The sequence below is a fragment of the Squalius cephalus genome, assembly GCF_949319135.1.
Source record: "Squalius cephalus genome assembly, chromosome: 1".
NCBI classification, from domain to species: domain Eukaryota; kingdom Metazoa; phylum Chordata; class Actinopteri; order Cypriniformes; family Leuciscidae; genus Squalius; species Squalius cephalus.
In genome coordinates, this window is record NC_137122.1 from 49,013,701 (window position 1) to 49,033,981 (window position 20,281).

The 20,281-nt window shown below is 36.3% G+C and overlaps 4 protein-coding genes across 11 annotated transcripts in view; 2 read left to right on the forward strand and 2 right to left on the reverse strand.

Annotated features, from left to right (window-relative positions):
* Positions 1 to 72: 72 nt before the first annotated feature.
* Positions 73 to 7,848, forward strand: narfl (nuclear prelamin A recognition factor-like). Its single transcript, XM_079868697.1, has 11 exons — positions 73 to 190; positions 1,264 to 1,359; positions 1,495 to 1,638; positions 1,729 to 1,861; positions 3,457 to 3,591; positions 3,691 to 3,809; positions 4,200 to 4,329; positions 4,403 to 4,475; positions 4,545 to 4,682; positions 5,893 to 6,050; positions 7,141 to 7,848. The coding sequence occupies exons 1-11, from the start codon at positions 125 to 127 to the stop codon at positions 7,380 to 7,382; spliced, it is 1,434 nt and encodes a 477-aa protein (XP_079724823.1). The 5' UTR covers positions 73 to 124; the 3' UTR covers positions 7,383 to 7,848.
* A 373-nt stretch (positions 7,849 to 8,221) lies between these two features.
* On the reverse strand, positions 8,222 to 15,146 carry hagh (hydroxyacylglutathione hydrolase). Of its 4 annotated transcripts, XM_079868709.1 has the most exons (10): positions 14,892 to 14,983; positions 13,665 to 13,797; positions 13,346 to 13,509; positions 13,212 to 13,276; positions 12,983 to 13,100; positions 12,317 to 12,425; positions 11,563 to 11,666; positions 10,376 to 10,477; positions 10,206 to 10,285; positions 8,222 to 9,048 (listed from the first exon to the last, which is right to left on the reverse strand). In XM_079868709.1, exons 3-10 carry the CDS (start codon positions 13,448 to 13,450, stop codon positions 8,949 to 8,951), a joined length of 783 nt encoding a protein of 260 aa, XP_079724835.1. In that variant the 5' UTR covers positions 13,451 to 13,509; positions 13,665 to 13,797; positions 14,892 to 14,983; the 3' UTR covers positions 8,222 to 8,948. The 4 variants fall into 4 exon arrangements, with proteins under 4 accessions (XP_079724835.1, XP_079724834.1, XP_079724836.1 ...); XM_079868708.1 differs by lacking the exon at positions 13,665 to 13,797 and having other exon boundaries at positions 14,892 to 15,146; XM_079868710.1 differs by lacking the exon at positions 13,665 to 13,797 and having other exon boundaries at positions 13,346 to 13,546.
* Positions 15,147 to 15,596: 450 nt separating this feature from the next.
* Positions 15,597 to 16,629, forward strand: LOC307157009 (oxaloacetate tautomerase FAHD1, mitochondrial-like). The gene has a single exon (XM_079868739.1). The coding sequence runs from the start codon at positions 15,813 to 15,815 to the stop codon at positions 16,470 to 16,472; it is 660 nt and encodes a 219-aa protein (XP_079724865.1). The 5' UTR covers positions 15,597 to 15,812; the 3' UTR covers positions 16,473 to 16,629.
* A 438-nt stretch (positions 16,630 to 17,067) lies between these two features.
* The window catches only part of LOC307167395 (methionine-R-sulfoxide reductase B1-A-like), a 39,958-nt gene continuing 36,744 nt past the window's right edge, over positions 17,068 to 20,281 (reverse strand). For 4 of the 5 annotated variants that reach the window (XM_079886452.1, XM_079886453.1, XM_079886451.1 and 1 more), the window contains 2 exons: positions 18,504 to 18,618; positions 17,068 to 18,102 (listed from right to left, as the gene is read on the reverse strand). In XM_079886452.1, the coding sequence (XP_079742578.1) occupies positions 18,083 to 18,102; positions 18,504 to 18,618 (135 nt within the window). In that variant the 3' untranslated portion in view covers positions 17,068 to 18,082. Of the gene's footprint in view, positions 18,103 to 18,503; positions 18,619 to 19,656; positions 19,799 to 20,281 lie in introns of those variants that run through there. The other variant, XM_079886454.1, reaches the window with a different exon arrangement.

The window sequence follows — 20,281 nt, forward strand, 5'->3', positions numbered from 1 at the left end:
TCCTCTTACTGTTTGCTTGGATTGGGCAGAGCCTCTATTAGGCGGTCTACGATTGGAGAGTTTAGAAGTCATTCACAGAGCCCTACCAACCACAGCACGGACATACGGGTAGCAGTAAAAAACAATGGCGTCGCATTTCAGCGGTGTGCTTCAGCTCACGGATTTGGATGATTTTATCACTCCGTCTCAGGTTGAATTGTTGTTTCTGTCCGTAACATTAAAAGCAGCCACATTTATGTTAATTTAACGCATTTACATTTAATCAGCTGAATATGTTGGGCAAAAAATTTGTCAGCTGATCAAAAGATAAATGGATGTAACATTGTATAATACAGATAACGATACCGTTTCTAAGAGTGACACATGTTTCTGACAGGTCTTGTTTTTAGTCTTGTAAATACGGTAAATGCTTATTTTATCATAGTTCTTATTTTCAATAACATTTGCCTAGTTCGATCTGCCAACTACTGTATGTAAAATGAATGTACATGTACAGTGGTCCTAAAAAGTTTTTGTACACTTCATGGCACACTTAAATGTCACTGCATTAGATAAAATATCCAACCAAGTGTTTTATTTGTAAGAAAAACAGTGCAAACATAACTTTAAAACAAAACAAATGACAAACACAAGTTTGTTGGATATTATATTCTATTCAAAATGTATTTTGACAGTTTGTCATGCACTGAAATTTACTGCTACACCATTTAATAAACAATTATTGCCGATAACACTTGGTTTGATATTTTGACATATCATATATTTTTCATCTAAAGCAATAGCAGTCGTACATTTATTTTAACTATGACCTAAGTGTCTAAAAGTTTGGGGTCAGGAATGAGTTTGAAATGACTCTCTTCTGCTCACCAAGGCTGCATTTAGTTGATCAAAAATATAGTAAAAACAATAATATTGTAAAATATATTATTACAATTTAAAATAACTGTTTTCTATTTGAATATATTTTAAAATGTAATTTATTCCCGTGTTATCATTATCCATGTTGAAAACAGTTGTGCTGCTTAATATCTTAGGTGTAAACCATGATACTTTTTTCAGAATTCTTTGATGAATAGAAGGTTGAAAAGAAAAGCATTTATTTGAAATGGAAATATTTTGTAACATTATAAATATCTTTACTGACACGTTTGGTCAATTTTATGCACTCTTGCTGATTAAAAGTAAATTAATTTCTTAAAACATTTAAACGGTAATGTATACCAGAATATAATTTCACCGCTGTTAGTTTGCCCAATTTTTCAGGAATGTGTAAAGCCTGTAAAGGTGGAAAAGAAACAGGGCAGATCTGTGGCTAAAATCCAGATAGAAGATGATGGCAGTTATTTTCAGGTCCATCAGGTGAGTACAAATTGTGCAACTTTTATTTTGAGCCAGTATTGTGGTGTTGTGTCTTGTTTCATTTGATAGCAAAAAGCAAAGTATGTTTTTGATTTGCAACCTTAGATAGATATGTTGAATATTCTTATTTCCCAGGATGGTCAAAAGGAAAAGTTGGAGAAAGCCAAGATTACGCTGAACGACTGTCTCGCTTGCAGTGGCTGCATCACGTCTGCGGAAAGCGTCCTTATCATCCAACAGAGTCATGAGGAACTGTTCCGTGTGCTACGTCATAATAAAGTGTGCAGTACTTTACACTCATTAAACTGCATTTAACTTTTTGCTCCAAATGAATAGTTCACCTAAAAACATGTTTGTGTCTCTGAGCAGCAAGTTAGCAGTAGCGAGCAGAAGGTGGTGGTGGTGTCTGTATCGCCTCAGTCAAGAGCCTCTTTAGCTGCACACTACGGTCTCAAAAGCAGTGAGGTGGCCCACAGACTCACCAGATTCCTGAAAAATTTGGGTGAGTTGGAGTCTGCAATTCATCTGATCAGTCAAAGACATCCTCCTATGGAAGCGCATTTCTGCCATGAAATTAAAAATACATTTAAAAAAGGTAATAGCGACTTTTTTCTTAAAAAAAATTTTTTCGGAGAATTGTATAAACTCAGAATGGCAATACAAAATTTGCAAATACCTTTTTTTATTTTTTAGTCCGTGGCAGGAAAAAATAGAATTGCAAGTTTATAATTTCTAAGGAAAAATAATTATGAGATGAAAACTGGATGGAAAAATCTGAATTGCGAAATGTCAACTAAGAAGGAATAAGAAAAATGTCAAAATTACGAGATGTAAACTCGGAATTACAAGAAAAAATTCAGAATTATGAGATGTTGACTCAGATTTCCAAGAAAAAAATCTCAGAATTACGAGATGTAAACTCGTAATTACAAGAAAAATGTCAGAAATATGAGATGTAAACTTAGAATTACATGGAAAAAGTCTGAATTATGAGATGTTGACTCGTAATTACAAGAAAAATGTCAGAATTATAATATGTAAACTTAGAATTACATGGAAAAAGTCTGAATTATGAGATGTTGACTCGTAATTACAAGAAAAATGTCAGAATTATAATATGTAAACTTAGAATTACAAGAAAAATGTCAGAATTATGAGATGTTGACTCAGATTTCCAAGAAAAAAATCTCAGAATTACGAGATGTAAACTCGTAATTACAAGAAAAATGTCAGAAATATATGCAAACTTAGAATTACAAGGAAAAAGTCAGAATTATGAGATGTTGACTCAGATTTACAAGAAAAAATCTCCGAATTACGAGATGTAAACTCATAATTAGGAGGAAAAAAAATCAGAATTATGAGATGAAAACTCGGAATTACAAGAAAAATGTCAGAAATATGAAATGTAAACTTAGAATTACAAGAAAAAGTCCGAATTATGAGATGTTGACTCGGAATTACAAGAAAAATGTCAGAAATATGAGATGTAAACTTAGAATTACATGGAAAAAGTCTGAATTGCGAGATGTTGACTCGGAATTACAAGAAAAATGTCAGAATTATAATATGTAAACTTAGAATTACAAGAAAAATGTCAGAATTATGAGATGTTGACTCAGATTTCCAAGAAAAAAATCTCAGAATTACGAGATGTAAACTCGTAATTACAAGAAAAATGTCAGAAATATATGCAAACTTAGAATTACAAGGAAAAAGTCAGAATTATGAGATGTTGACTCAGATTTACAAGAAAAAATCTCCGAATTACGAGATGTAAACTCATAATTAGGAGGAAAAAAAATCAGAATTATGAGATGAAAACTCGGAATTACAAGAAAAATGTCAGAAATATGAAATGTAAACTTAGAATTACAAGAAAAAGTCCGAATTATGAGATGTTGACTCGGAATTACAAGAAAAATGTCAGAAATATGATATGTAAACTGAGAATTACAAGGAAAAAAGTCAGAATTGCGAGATGTAAACTCAGAATTAGGAGATATTGTCGGAATTGTGACAAATTGCTAAATGGCTTTCCATATGCTCCTCTGTGTATTGAGATCATGAAAGTGCTCTTTCACACTGATCTTTCAGGTGTCCATCATGTGTTTGAGACCGGCTTCAGTCGCTCTTTCAGCCTGTTAGAAAGCCAGAAGGAGTTTCTGGAGCGATTCAGTCGGAAGGAAGTGGACAAGAAGGCCCTACCGATGCTGGCGTCTGCCTGTCCAGGTAGTCTTTTCTCAATCTGTATTTTTATTTTCTGAAATATTCATGGTGGTGTGCTTTATTATGGGTCCAACATGGATTTATTCTCTGTATTTCATCCAGGGTGGATTTGCTATGCTGAGAAGACTCATGGTGAATTCGTCCTCCCGTACATCAGCACAACGCGCTCGCCCCAGCAGATCATGGGTTCTCTAGTCAAGGGCTATTTTGCCTCTCAGGAGGTACTAAACAATTAATTTCTGTTCACAGAGGGAGGAACTGCCCTCAATGCTTTGTGCCAAATACGAAGTCCCACATTAAAAAACCTGTATTGTTTCATTGTAGTTTAACTATATTGTACATTATTTTCTTATGTAAAGTGAATATAAACTTTGCTTTGGTCAAGAGTCTTTCACAAGAGTCTATACTACAGAAAAGGCTAATCTATGGAACACACACACCTATTGAACACATAACTTTATTTACATCGGGTATTAACATAAGTAAACATAGTAAATAAAATGACAGGCAGCCTTTAAATATTTCTCAGTTAAGTTATGTCTCACCTATTTTCATTTACTTGACAAAATCAAGGTGAAAAGGCATTTAATCTCCATCATTTGCTTTGATAGGGTATTTTACCACAGAATATCTACCATGTGACTGTGATGCCCTGCTATGATAAGAAACTAGAGGCTTCCAGACCAGACTTTTACCTTAGCGAGTTTGAGACCAGAGAGGTGGACTGTGTTATCACTTCAGGTGAGTGAATCTAACAACATTAAAAGATGAACGGGTGTACAACAACGAGGCTCAGTATGCGTTTGGTTCACAGGAGAAGTTCTGAAGATGTTGAAGGAGGAGAATGTGTCCTTGAGAGATGTGGAGTTGGCTCCTTTAGACACGATGTGAGTTTGCCAAACCAATAGTATTAATACATAATAGAAATTGTGTCATGCATGAATGTGTGTTTTTAGGTTCAGTAACGTCTGTGGGGAGGAGCTGCTCCGTCACGCAGGAAGTGGATCTGGAGGATATCTTCATCACATCTACAAACATGCCGCAAAACAGCTGTTTGGGGTTGAAGTAGATGAACTCACTTACAAGACAGTGAAGTATGTCTGAACACAGCAATACTGTTACAAAGATCCCAGAACTGGGTTATATGTACACTACCGGTCAAAAGGTTGGGGGTCAGTCTTTGTTTGTTGTTGTTAAAGAAATTAATATTTTATTAATATTTAATTAATCAAGGATGCATTCAATTTGATCAAAAGTGTTATTAAAATTAAAATAAATGTTGTCCTTTTAAACTATGAACCTCTTTAAAAATGTATCGGTTTCCACAAAAGTATTAAGCAGCAAAACATTTTAACATTGAATATTAAGAAATGTTTCTTGATCAAATCATCATATTAGACTGATTTCTGAAGGATCATGTGACACTGAAGACTGGAGTAATGATGCTGAAAATACAGCTTTGATCACAGGAATAAATTACATTTTAAAATGTATTCAAATAGAAAAAAAGTTCTTTCAAATTGTAATAATATTTCACAATTATTTTTTAATCAAATACAACAGAAGAGACTTCTTTCAAAAACATAAAAAATGTTATCAACCCAAACTTTTGAATGGTAGTGTATACACTTTATTGATATTTTAATAAATATAACCTAAATAATGAATATTCATTTTAAGGATAAATGTTAAATGGTTCCATCAGGGTTTCCGCAGACCAGGAAAACCTAGAAATATGAGAGAATTTTTAAAAGTGTGATTTTTCAGGTCTGGAAAAGTCCAAATTATTAATAATAATAACCTTAGATCATGGTAATATCATGGAATTTTCTATAGCCAGTAGTTACACCCAGTTGTTTTAAAAGTTCTCTTTTGACTAGAAATTAATATAAAGAAATCACCCAGTAATTTCTAATTTACTGATTACAAATTTAATCTAATTTCTGTATAAAATGATTTAAAAAAATAACCATTTAAAACAATTTTATAACTGGAAATTGGTCAGAAATTGCAGTTACCATTTAATACCATGGTATTATTTGAAGTGCACTGGAGCACAGTGTAGATACCTTGGTATATGAATATGATAATCAAACAAGATACCCTGATACCTTTACCATGGTATTACCACAGTACTGTTTTGTTAAGGAATAATATGCTTGTCGCATTTGATTTATTCAAAAAGACTCTTCTGAACAAGTGTTTGTTCTTCAAATAAAACTTCCAAAAGTTGTGTATCGTGGTAGTGCCTCAGTACTTTTTTCGTAAGGTACATCTTATTTGTCTCTCTTTTTGTTCAAACAGAAACAAGGACTTCCAGGAAGTCACTCTGGAGAAGGATGGTCAAGTTCTGCTCCGTTTTGCTGCCGCCTACGGCTTCAGGAACATTCAGAACCTGGTGCAGAAGCTGAAAAGAGGGAAGTCACCGTACCACTTTGTAGAAGTGATGGCATGTCCGTCAGGTAGGAGATTACGCCATACTTGCATAACCTGTTAGGCCCCTATCATACACCAGGTGCGACGCAAGTGTTTTTTGCCAGTTTCAGCCTGAAGCAGTTATCATTTTCACGTCCTGTTCCACGTTGTTTAAATAGCAAATGCATTTGCGCCCATGGGCTGCTGGCCTGAAAACAAGGTGTGTTCAGGCACATTGTTGGCGTGTTGCTATTTTGAGGCAACTGAAATATTTTTTTTGTTAAAGAGCACGTTAGTAATGTGCGCCTATAGGCGGGTCCACAATGCGCGTACACTCTGCTTATCACACACACACAGGGACGCGCAGCAGCACACAAAAATAAATTAAAAGGATTACAATGTAAAAGATGATTATTGTGTACATAAAGATATGGTGGAATCTGACTTGTCCCGTAGATGGTCTGCTCACACGCTTTTACCTCGCGCACGAGCAGATCCGTTTGCGCTCTGGAGACGCGTTCGGTCTTTCCGCTTGCAAATTCCGCCATGTAAATAGCAATCCGCCATGGCGCGAGCGCAACTGGCTTTTAAAGGGAAAGGGAGATGAGCCTCTGATTGGTTTATTGCACGTTACGCCCAAAACACACCCATTACTCATTAAGAGAATAGGGACAACCCTCTTAGACCATGCGCCGGGTGCGCCGACCATTTTTACCGTCGTTAAACTAGCAAAAGTGGATTCGGAAATGCACTAAATGCACTTGACCATGCGCTTAGATCGTTAAAGGTGCAATGCGCAACATTTCATGTTAAAAATACCCGTTTTTCTAAACCAAACATGCTTAAACAATTGCCTGATGGGCTGAATGAGCCCTTCTCGGATCACTGCGATTGCCTCTATAATCCTGTACAGTAAAATAAATAAGAGGGATTCAGGACGGAATTTGAGACTGGGCGTGACGTCATGAGCGTGCACACCTCTGGTTGCAGTTTCGCTTGTCGCCAGAGGGGGCATAGTTCTGCAAAAACTCAGACTTGCGCAATGCACCTTTAAAATAGGGCCCTTGATGTTAGTGTTGTTTAGTAGCGTTTTAAAATAAGGTCTGATTCACAAACGCGTTTAATTGAACTCCACAGGATGTCTTAACGGTGGCGGTCAGCTCAAACCTTCATCAGATCAATCCAACAAAGAGTTGCTGCAGCAGGTGGAGGAGTCTTACAACGGTGAACGCACCGCAGTGCCAGAGGAGGACTCGCGAGTGGCTGAACTCTATCAGCGCTGGGTGGAGAGCGTGGGAGAGGAGAAAGCCCGACAGTTACTGCACACACAGTACCACGCCATAGAAAAAAACAACAGTGGCCTCACTATAAAGTGGTGAGGAGCTGCCCAGACTCTGATAAACCAACTACATTGTTAGCGTTTTTCCTTTCTGTGTGCGTTAAGGCAATATCTAACACACAGTAGACACTACACCAGCTATACATGTTACTACGTTTGAATGGACAGATGAAGTAATATTTCCTGCAAATATGCGTCTACAGATATCTGCTGAAGAACGTTGAGTTCAGATTACATATCAAACCGGCCTTTATGTATTTTACACTTGTCCATGAATGTTGCCTTGTTTTATTTACTCTCATTTATCCATGAGTTTTTGTTTTTTGAAAGCGTTGAATGCTTCTGTGAATTCATTGTTACTATGTAGTATGCACTGAAAACAGTACTTTTTGAGAATACATTTTGATTCATGATGACAATAAAAATGATAACGTTGCCCTGTATATAATCATTCCATGAATGTAATTATATTTATTGAGGAAATAAACTATACATATATTTTACTCAATAAATTTGTGTGTATTTGTGATTTTCTTTTTTTTATCAGGCATTTTGATTCAGGGCATTTTAATTAATCCTTTTTTTTATCTTCCAAAAAGCAACAACAAAAACATTCATATTAAAATTAGTCCCGCACAGTACATTATTTTCATTTGTGTAACATGGTATTTAAACCGGGAATATAAACCTTGAATTATGGTATAATTTTATTTAAATTTTATGCCATGATGAATCTGATCCAGGACTGTTTGGTGTTAAAATATTGCAACATAATTAGTATTTTACAATTAGTACTTAATAAACAAAGCAGGTAATAAAAAAACTGCATCATTAGGAAAATCTGTGTCGCTGCATTTCTAAAAAACAAAAACAGCTGTGTACATTTATATTAAAACTTTATTCAGTTTGAATGATTATAATTAAATCTCTTTGTTACTTCTGATGACTAGTGCAAGATTGGCTGAAACGAGACGAAAAGCTGAAACAAGTGTGCAGTGTTCAATATTTTCTACATTCAAAATCATTCAGAAACATCAAAATAAATGCAGTTCAATCAAATGCAATTTTCTTATGGACATTAAAACACACCAAATTAAATTTAGCTGGACCACCTCGCTTTGTCAACATCTTAAAAATAATTCTTTTCGATTTACAAAAAAAACATTGCACATTAAGACGAAACATTCTGAAATAAAACTATAATTTAACCACACGACATTGGTTCAGACATGGCCTGGATCCTTCCAAAAATAAAACTTACGCAAGTTTACGTAAATAAAACCTGACCTACAGCACAGACCTAGTACATTTGTATTTTTTTGAAATGCAAATCGACGGCATTAATGTATATTTTAACGATGAAAACATTATCTGTTTTTGTTTGATCTATTTCTTGTAACAATGATTTAAATACATTGTTTTTTGCAGGTTAACATTCCTGTGTATTGCTCATTGAAGATGATACGCTGCCCAGAAATTGTGCTTTTGATATAAATTAAGCATGTGTAAAAAAAGCAAGAGTTTATGCATGTGCCTCATGTCCTGCTATTGTTAGTGAAACGATGAGCGTAGTGGCGATGACCATCGCAAAGACAAGCCTGAAAACTCAATTCTTCGGGACTCTAAAGCTGTCCTTCTCCTTACGGATACTTTTCATGGCTTCAATCGGGTCACTGGTCCCAGCATGCTCCTGTACCGACTTCTCTCTGAAGCGCAAACACAAAGACCATTGTCTCATTTGTTAACATTAGTTGATGCATTAAGCAATATATTTTTACAGCATTTATTAACCTTCGTTAATATTAGCTAAAAAAAAAAAAAGTCCATGTTCATTTTAGTTCACAGTGCATAAACTAATGTTAATAGACAACTCTTTATATAAATGTATTAGTAAATGTTGAGATTATCATTAACAAAGACTAATACATGCTGTAGAATTCATTATTAGTTCATGTTAACTAATGTAGTTTACTAATGAAAACTTATTTAATACTAAATTACATTTTAAATAATAAATGTACTTAAGCATTTTAACATAGATTTTAAAATAATACTTTTTATAACTATTTTTTATAATAAAAATACTTTTTTTCTATTTTTTTTTTTTGTCTCAATGTTTTTCAATAAGTTCAAACCAATGCTTAAATTTTAAAGTTAACTCGTATGTCCAGATAATGTGAAATGCACAAACAAGTGGTGCAAAAGTCTTAGGGACGTTAGTATTTTCACCCCCAAAAAAAACAGTAGCACCTCAATGCAGTACACAAGATCCGAGGGGAGGAGTCGGATCTTATATAAGGGGTGGAGATTGGTAGGTTTAGGGGTGGAGATGGGTAGGTTTAGGGGTGGGTTTAGGGATCAGGGGGTGGAGATTGGTAGGTTTAGGGGTGGAGATGGGTAGGTTTAGGGGTGGGTTTAGGGATCAGGGGGTGGAGATTGGTAGGTTTAGGGGTGGAGATGGGTAGGTTTAGGGGTGGGTTTAGGGATCAGGGGGTGGAGATTGGTAGGTTTAGGGGTGGAGATGGGTAGGTTTAGGGGTGGGTTTAGGGATCAGGGGGTGGAGATTGGTAGGTTTAGGGGTGGAGATGGGTAGGTTTAGGGGTGGGTTTAGGGATCAGGGGGTGGAGATTGGTAGGTTTAGGGGTGGAGATGGGTAGGTTTAGGGGTGGGTTTAGGGATCAGGGGGTGGAGATTGGTAGGTTTAGGTATGTAAGGTGGGAGGAGTTGGATTTTATCCGACTCCTCCCCCTGGATTTTATGCTCTGCAGTGAGGACCATCTCAAAAAAAATGGTTTTAAGTGAGTTACTTCTATCTTTTGCTGTAGATATAATTAACTGTATATTTGGGAATGATTTGACATACCTCACTCTCATGAAGGGGTTAAATGTGAACTCATCAGCCACCGTAGAAGGAATGGTCGGCTCTCCGTTATCGTATTTTTCCTAATCAATGTAAGACAAGGTTATTCAAACACATGCACTATGATAGTATTTGCAACGCAAGTAAATGAATGTTAGAGAAGAGTTAAACACCTTAGCCCATGCCAACTTTGTCCGGACGGCCTCGTTTTTTGGCTCGACGTGCCGTGCAAATTTCAGATTATTGATCGTGTACTCGTGCCCACAGTACACGCGCTGAAACCAGAGGAAATTGTGAGTTTTAGAACATGCGACTTTTTATTACTTAAAGGGTAACTCTTGCCAAATTGCAACCTAGGGTGTTTTTGTTAATCTACCCGAGGCAAACTTTCGTTTAAAAGCATAATTAGAATGGAAACACCACTTTTAAGTTTGACCGTATTTTCGTTTCGGTCAAATTGGCTTTTGAATGGGAGTGCTTGGGGCACAACTATGATAGCATTTTTTAAAACACTAAGAAGGCTCGACACAACATGAAACTTTGCTGGAAGTATCACCAGGGGCTCTACACATGAACTCGAGCGTTGACAACATTGTTTGTGTACACAGAGTTTACTAAAAAGAAAGGTTTTGAACTCACTGTGGCTGTGTCCGCCGGCATTTTGACAGTCAAAAATAGTCGATCTCCAAATGCAACGTAACAGGGAGGAGAGTAAAGATGGAAATCTACTAAAGCTTAGTTCCATATAAATTCACGGATAATTTGTTGTTTTGTCGTAAGTGAAAATCGATATTGATCTTGTATTTGAAAAAGGATGCTCATATGAGAAGCAATACTAAAATTCAGTTTGTTCATTCACATTCGGAGATCGACTATTTTTGACTGTCAAAATGCCGGCGGACACAGCTACAGTGAGTTGATCAAAATCTTTCTTTTTAGTAAACTCTGTGTACACAAACAATACTTAAGTTCATGTGTAGAGCCCCTGATGATACTTCAAGCACAGTTTCATGTTGTGTCGAGCCTTCTTAGTGTTTTAAAAATAGCAATTTTGATGCTATCACTGTAGTGCCCCAAGCACTCCTATTCAAAAGGCAATTTGACCGAAAATGAAAATACGGTCAATCATAAAAGTGGCGTTTCCATTCTAATTATGCTTTTAAATGAAAGTTTGCCTCGGGTAGATTAACAAAAACACGCTAGGTTGCATTTAGGCAAGAGTTACCCTTTACTTAAAACATGGCTTTTTTTTTTTTACAGTAAGAGTTTAACAGCATTTATTGCTTTAAAATGAAATGTTCAGTGATATTTTACAGCACAAAGACAGAGATTTGAGTTTAGAGTTTAGGGGAATTGTTACCGTCTCTGGAGGAAGACGGCCTAAAACCTCGATCAGGGCTTTGTACATCTCATCAGCGGTACCCTCAAAAAATTTCCCGCAGCCGGCCACGAACAGAGTGTCTCCTATTCAGAATGTGAACGTAATAAGAAAAAAAAAACTGCTTGTCAATACAAAGTGTGCATAGACTGGCAGAATAGTTTTTGTAGTCTCTGCTCAAAAATGTGGAACTTAAAAGTTTTTTTTAAATTGTTAAATCGTTAAAGAATTATTATTTACTTAGTGTACACTACAGTTTGGGGTCAGTATGATTTTTTTTAATTTTTAAAGAAATTAATATTTTTATCCATCATGGATACATGAAATTGATCAAAAGTGACAGTAAAGACATTTTTAATGTTACAAAAAGTATAAATGCTGATCTTTTGCACTTTCTATTAAATCAAAGAACAGCATTCTTAGGACGTCAATCAATCAGAAATGTTTCTTGATCATCAACTCATCATATTAGAATGATTTCTGAAGGATCATGTGACACTGAAGACCGGAGTAATGATGCTGAAAATACAGCTTTGATCACAGGAATATACAATTTAAAACAGATTAACATAGAAAACTGTTATTTTAAATTGTAATAATATTTCACAATATTACTGTATTTTTGATCAAGTAAATGCAGCCTTGGTGAGCAGAACAGACTTCTTTCAAAAACTTTTTTTTAAAAGTCTTACTGAACTCAAACTTTTGAACGGTAGAGTATGAAAATGTGTCTTACCCGTAAACACAGCTGGTGGTTCGGTACTGTTGTCTTTTGTTACAAAATAGCAGATGTGGCCGGTGGTGTGACACGGCGTAAACAAACACTTTACATTCAGAGAGCCCACCTGGAACGATCAAACAATCTGAAATGTGTCCAGCGGTATGAAGCGCATGCTTCTGATTGGCTAAGCTGCATTCAAAGCCAATTTAAGCCATTCAAAAGTTTGGGGTCAATAAGATTTATTAATATGTTGAAAGAAGTCTCTTCTGCTCACTAAGGCTGCATTTACTTAATCAAAAACAGTAATATTGCTTAATCAAAAACAGTAATATTGTGAAATATTATTACAATTTAAAATAACCGTTTTCTATGTTAATCTGTTTTAAATTGTATATTCCTGTGATGTCAAAGCTGAATTTTAAACATCATTACTCCAGTCTTCAGTGTCACATGATCCTTCAGAAATCATTCTAATATGATGATTTGATGCTCAAGAAACATTTATTACCATTATCAATGTGGTGTTTAATAATTTTTTGAAAACCTTTTTTACAGGATTCTTTGAGATCTTTAATGTCACTTTTGATCAATTTATCACATAAAACTATTAAATTCTGTAATAAAAAAAATCTTACTGACCCCAAATGTTCGAACAGTATATATTAAATAAACCAGTCTTACTTTGAAAGTGTTGCAGTGTGTGACTTTCTGAGTTAAAGCTCCCACTCGGTCATCTCCTCCGTACACTGTCAGTCCCGGCATGAGCTTCACCAGCTTCTCATTTCCTCCAGCGTGATCCCTGGAAGTTATGAAACATCACCTCTAATTCCACAATCAAACTGTCATATTAGTGTGCATGGGCTGTATACATGCCACAGAATGACTGGACTTTATTACAGGTCTGACTTACCAGTGATGATGAGTGGTCAAGACAGTTTTGAGCTTCACGCCATGCTTTTTCACCGCATCTACAACCTGAGACAGATGACAATTATGAATCCATGCGATACAGAATCTGTAATATGCACAATGAGATATTCTTACTTTCTGAGGCTCTACTGGATCGACGATGGCTGCCTCCTTGGTGTCTTCATCGATGAGGAGGTACATGTAGTTGTCGGTGAGCGCAGGAAGCAGTTCGACCTTCATATCTGACTGTTCCACCAGAGATGATTTCCTAAGAGCGGAGTGAAACCAGGCTGTAGGAACTTCAAAGCAGAGGTTCGGGATCAGGAAATGTTCTCGCTTGAATAACATACATGTATGTTCATCATTTCAAAACGTGCTGAAAAACATAGTTGCTACCAAAATACCAGTTACTACAATTTGAGATAATGTACAATACATTTTACATCATTTCTACCTGATAAATCTGGTCATTTATGCTCATAAGTTCCTGGTAGTCGACCTTGTCTAAGTTTCTGCGGAACTGGTTAGGCTCATTATCCACGTAACGGAAGTGATTCATCAGCTTGCCTACTTTAAACTGGTTCGACCTGCTTTTTCCAATGTTGAAATGCAATTAATCCAAATGACACACAAAAAAAAAAAAATTCCAAAGAATGAGTTCCTACATTCTTATATTATGATTATACAGTTGTTATGACAACAATTACTAAAGTAACTGTAGTATTTTGGTGGAAACTACAGTTAGTCGTATTGGTAGTAATATTGTGAAACATTATTGCAATTTGAAATTCTATTTGAATATCCTTTAAAATGTAATTTATTCCTGTGATGTTAAAGCTGTATTTTCAGCATCATTACTCCAGTCTTCAGTGTCACGTGATCCTTCAGAAATCATTCTAATATGCCGATTTGCTGATCAAGAAACATTTATTATTATCATCATCATCAATGCTTTTTTCAGGGCTCTTCGATTAATAGAAAGTTCAAAAGAACAGCATTTATTTAAAACACAAATGAAGTTTCTTTACTGTCATTTTTGATCAATTTAATGCATCCAAGCTGAATAAAACTAGTCATTTCTTTAAAAATATATATGTTTGAGACATTACCATTATAAAAATGATCAACACTTGTTGTTCATCTATAATTTATGGAAAACGCGTATATATTGTGAGAATTTTTTTTTTATGTTTTGATGCTGGTTTAGTCATTTTCTCCCTATTGCATCTAATGCAATACTGTCAAATATAATGCACGGCGTGTTATATTATTGCAATACGGGTGTGTTAACACCAAAGTGCGAATTAAGAAATCTTTGGTAAATGGTTTTACAACTTTCAATTGCACAACGCAGATCAAACATAAAGCACGAAGTGTTTACACTTACGTCACTCCACACGCACGACATGGAAAGTGTTGCATTTTGCCTTTTACATGAACACTAATCAAGAATGCGTTATTATCTATTCATGCCACATGTCATGCTCGATGACATACGTCAACAGCCAAGATGATGTAACTCCGCACTGTTTAGGGAACACTTCTTTTACTAGATCAAAACAATGACTGCCATTACACCAACGGTTCTGTGACAGCACTGACATATGGATGCATTATGCATGTCGATAAATAAGGCATGCTTTCTGATCATGCGCGAGGGAAGATCCTCGTGTAAACATACCGAGTTTATGCGCGACAGCAGCTCCGAGAGCACCGAGAGTGCAGGCACTCGCCGCCAGTGTCCTGAACCGCATATCAGGACTTCAGCTGTCTGATATTACAGCCAGGACAGGGAGGAGGAAGTAGAAGGTCTGGTTTAAAGTGCAAAACAGCCCACTTTTTAACTTTGACCCCTCGTTTAACCAATCCAATACGAGGGAGTGTCGCGCGCTCAGTAATCCACGCTGTTTTTGAGGTTGTTTACGAATCCTACTATAGTGAAGGCTTCATGTCACATGACCTAATTAATATTCAATAAGAGCCATAACTAGTAACTAGTAACAATTAGAAAATAAAAAACATTTAAATTAGAACAAAAGACAAAATGTGTATATTTTATTTACCAATATTATGAGGGACGGAACATCAAATAGTGATATTTTAATGCAATTACTTCAGATATATTAATACATAAATATAAATCCATATCCGTTTTGTTGATGCAAACAATAGAAATGCAAAAAAAAAAGTTTATGCAAGCAATAGAAAACAATACAAAAATAGCTAAAGACTTGGGAATGTAACTCGAGCTTTTGTCATTGGATGGCCAAACTAGGAGCGTCAGAAAAACCTAATTAATATTCAATGAAGCAGCTTTCGCCATTGGACAGATTTCAAGAACTCTTGTGAAACCTAATTAATATTCATAAGGTAAGCCTTTGCCGTAGTAGGATTATTGATATCGCTTTAAGGGCTTCGTGATTGTGATGGACTTCTTCAAGCCAAATAATGTTTCTTGGACTTAACTCCAGACAATCGTATCAGTTTCTTGATTGTTCTATTTGTACTAGATTTACATGTTTCGTAATGTACTACTAACGCGTCTCATCGCCCTCCGTTATCAAGCGACCAAAGGTCATCTTATTTCCGGCTGCAGGACAAAATGAGCACGAGGAATATTGTTCGGTTTTGGGAATGGGGAAAGAAAATAATATGCGTCGGGAGAAACTATGCAGATCACGCCATCGAACTCAAAAATGCGATTCCCAGCGAGCCTGTGCTCTTCCTGAAGCCCCCGTCTGCTTACATTAGGGAAGGGTCTCCTATTCTGGTCCCCTTCTACACCAGCAATCTCCACCATGAAGTTGAGCTCGGGGTGGTCATTGGTAAAGGAGGAACTTCTATTCCTCAGTCTTCAGCCATGGACCATGTGGCTGGATATGTGTTATGCCTGGACATGACAGCTCGAGACATTCAGGACGAATGCAAGTCCAAAGGTCTTCCATGGACCCTGGCCAAAGCTTTCAACACCTCATGCCCCATTAGTGACTTCATCCCCAAGGAGAAGATCCCAGACCCTGGGAGCATCAATCTGTGGTTGAAGGTGAACGATATCCTGAAACAGAGTGGAAGCACATCCCAGATGATCTTTTCCATCCCATTTCTCATAAACTACATCAGTGAGATCATCTCTTTGGAAGAAGGCGATCTCATTCTCACTGGGACCCCTAAAGGAGTGTCAAGCGTCCAGGAACATGATGAACTTCAAGCTGGGATTGATGGCATTGTGACTATGACATTTAAAGTTGATAGAAAAGGTTGATTTTATCATTGAGAAAAGTCTCAAATAGCTGCAAAGCACAAGCATTTTGATTTGTTTTAAATGTGAGCACAATGTCAGACAAGGAGACATTCACTGAATGGGAAACATTGTATAATGTTTAATCTTTTCTAAATAAAAAAAAGATCTGACTACATCATATTTTGTGGTCATCTCATGCTTTTCTCATTCTGCAAAATGACCTGTGGCTGATTTGCTTTCTCACTTTCTCAAGACCCCTGGCCGTCAAGTTACAATGTGTACTATTTAACGGGACAAAATGTACTTTAATCAGAGCAGTTTTGTTTTTCAAATTGACTAATTATTGCATACTGTAGATCAGTCACATGAATAAACATGAAAAACAGCAGCTCAACCACACGTGTAGGAAAATCTATTCTCAAATATCACCTTTCAGTAGCCATTTAAGTTGATGCTCACACCAGAGAATGTATATGCCGCATAGTTACACACACACACACATACTGCTACAAAGACTGTAAATGTGTCTTTATAGGTTCAAAGTATCAAGCTCTATATTCATTCCCACAATCAATTCATTTACTAATCCTGTTTTTTAAAGATGTTTAAGGGGGATTTTAAACTTTAAACATCTCCTGGGCTTTTCATCAATATGTAACAACAGAAAAATGCAGAAGGTTAAAAATCGAACAAGTTTAATGATTGAAATCTTTGTAGTGAGCACACAAGCAGTGATATACAGAAACAGCAAAACGTTTCCAAAAGTTGATCTTTTGTCATTGTTCTAAACATGTAAATACATAAATTATTTAAAGTGGTAAACATTTTAAAGCTGATCTCCACATGACCAAGTGAGGCTGCAGAAATTATGTCAGTATTTAGGATCATTGTTATCAAGTCACCAAGAAATACACATTAAAAGTTACTATTGATCTATAACAGGCAAACTAAGATAAAATGTGCACTAGCATTCAGAAGTCAAGACTCGAGTCAGTATACGGTTTATTATGAAATAAAGAACTTACTTTTAAATAAAGTAAATATGCAAAGATGCGTTCAATCCCATTTCAAATAAATGCATTCATCAAGAATCCTGAAATAATAGATCATGGTTTCCACACAAATATGAAGCAGCACAACTGTTTTCAACATTGATATTAATCAGAAATGTTTCTTGAGCGTCAACTCTTCATATTATAATGATTTCTGAAAGATTATGTGATGCTGAAGACTGGAGTAATAGATTACACTTTAACATATAGTTAAATAGAAAACAGTTCTTTTAAATTGTAATGATCAAATAAATACAGCATTGGAGAGCAGAAGAGACTTTTATTAAAAAAAAAAGTAAAAAATCTTAATGACCCCAAACTTTTGAACGGTAGTGTATATTGTGCAGAGTATAAAAGATTTGATCTGGCATAGTTGTGCGTATTGATTGCTAGTAGCAGTTATTGGGAGAAAGCTTCTAAATGTTTCCCATGAGGCTGTTTTACACATCATCACTCTGAACGCTCCTCTGTGGGCTTTTCATCAGAGTGTTTCATTCACCATCCACACGGTACACGCATCCAAGCTGCTCCATATACTCTTACTGAAACATCCTCGCATGCTTATCCAACCATCCGGCTCTACTGCTGCTCATTCTTGACTGTGGAAGAAACAACTGTATTAAAAGACATACTGTACATAGATAGAAGCAGTTATCAATAGCTTACTTGAAGAAATACAGCATATTAGTATGTATTGAGATCACTTTAACCATTAGTTTACAAATTCAGATCACATTCACACAAATTCTATCACAGTGGTACATTAGATATTTTATTTTAGAATTATTATGAGGCAATTCAATATTATTCAATAATAATATACATCAAAATGCAGTAGGCTAGTCAACATCTGAAGTGGATCAAAACCTTTCATCAAAGTTATAGATGAATTTTGAACAATACCCGTTCTTGTCTTAGGACAACTTTTTGATCCACTTCAAATGTTGACTACTGTATAATAACACAGCCTACTTGTATTGTTTGTTGTAAAAGTGTATACCTTTAGGAATGAACTTCAGAGAGCTGCTGAATATTCAGAAGCGCGAGAGGCCGCGCTTGGGTCCGTCATTCACAAACTCATGGCCAAGACCATTTCCACACTTACCACATTTAACCTGTAAAAGATGTCACTGAATTCATTGTTCACATTCTCCAGATAAGAGATTAAAGGCCTGTTCACACCAAGAAGGATATCTATAAAGATAACTATATTAGCATCCACACTAATGCACGATATCTTTTTATTATAAGCGCGCGCTACAGTTTTGTCGTCTACCCCTTTAAATGCTCCAGCGCTTTAAAGCAGGATGGATTCTGATTGGCTGTCAATGTTTTTATCGTTCATCAGCTGGAAAAAAAATTGTTCTGAAAGTGATTTCAACGATATTGTTTCTCTGTGTCATTATCATTACAGTTGTGTTGTGGACTCTGCTATTCTTTTATATTTAGAAAGATTTTTAGAACTACATCTTTATCATTATCTTAATAGTTATCATTCTTGGTGTGTGAACGGGCCTTAAAGGGAAAGTTCACCCAAAAATGAAACTTCTGTCATCAATTAGTCACCCTCAAGTACGGTTGAGCTTCTGTTTACCATATTTGTGTGCTCTATCTACGTCCACTGATCAATGTTTATTGTGAATAAAAGCCTAAATTCAATCTGTTCATTATAAAGCAATTGTGTCTCGTAAGAACTCTTGAGAAGAGTTTTGGGTGAATAGACTTTCACCCAGCAGAAATCCCTCAGATTTTATTAAAATGTCTCCTTTGTGTTTCGAAGACGAACAAAAGTCTTACCGGTTTGGAACGACATGAGGCTTAGTAAATTATAACAATTTTCATTTTTGGGTGAACTTTAACAACTTTATGCTGCCTTCACATGCTATCAGAAAGTTCCTACTTCCCACTTCTGATGTCGTGATTACGAGCTTGGCGCATTCAAGTGATTTGTTGTCGGAAAGAACAGGAATATTGTAGGACACCAGGTCTATTTATTGGGAAATTCTTATTAAAGCCAAAAGGATATTTAGCGTCCCATTCGTTGACAACCATATAAACACTCACCGTGCTCAGTCATCTTGCTGACGATTCTGGAATTTCGGTCAAATACAGCCTATTTGAGCTGTGTATAAAACATAGCCTGGCAAGCCAGACCTACATCAAGATGTTGGGTCTGGCAACTCACCATAGACACGGCTCAATCCGAGGGGCGGGATAAACGGCTGTCTTTCAAATTCCCTCTGCACGCAATAGGACAGCGCTTCAACCAACCAGAGCGTTTTCCCAACAGCGGAGCTAGTTGATAGATTCAACTTTTGCCATATCTGGCCGGCAAAACTACGAACACATCTTCCTTTTTTTAAGAATGACTTAACTGCCGTTCTTTGCTCTTTTCTCAAAGAAAAACCTAACTCCAAGTCCTCCAGAGTCACGGACAAAGCCGATTCGAAAGATGTTCGCCAGCAGCAGCCGCCATTCTTTGTTTTCAAGTGGCAGGTAACCATCGCAACTCTGTCGTCATTATGTTAAGCCCGCCCCACCTACTCTATACACGACGTGATTGGCCTGACCCAATTTAGGTTTTTGCAGCTCGAAAGTCAATGGAGAGTTGCTAGACTACCCTGGCTGCAAAATACATTTTGCTGCCGCTAGGGTGCGTCTAGATTTCTAGGCTATATAAAACATACAATATGCTTCAAATGATTACTCAAGATGTAAATATGCACTACTTTAACAACAGGGCTTAAGTTTATGGCTCGCCCAACTCGGGAACTTGGG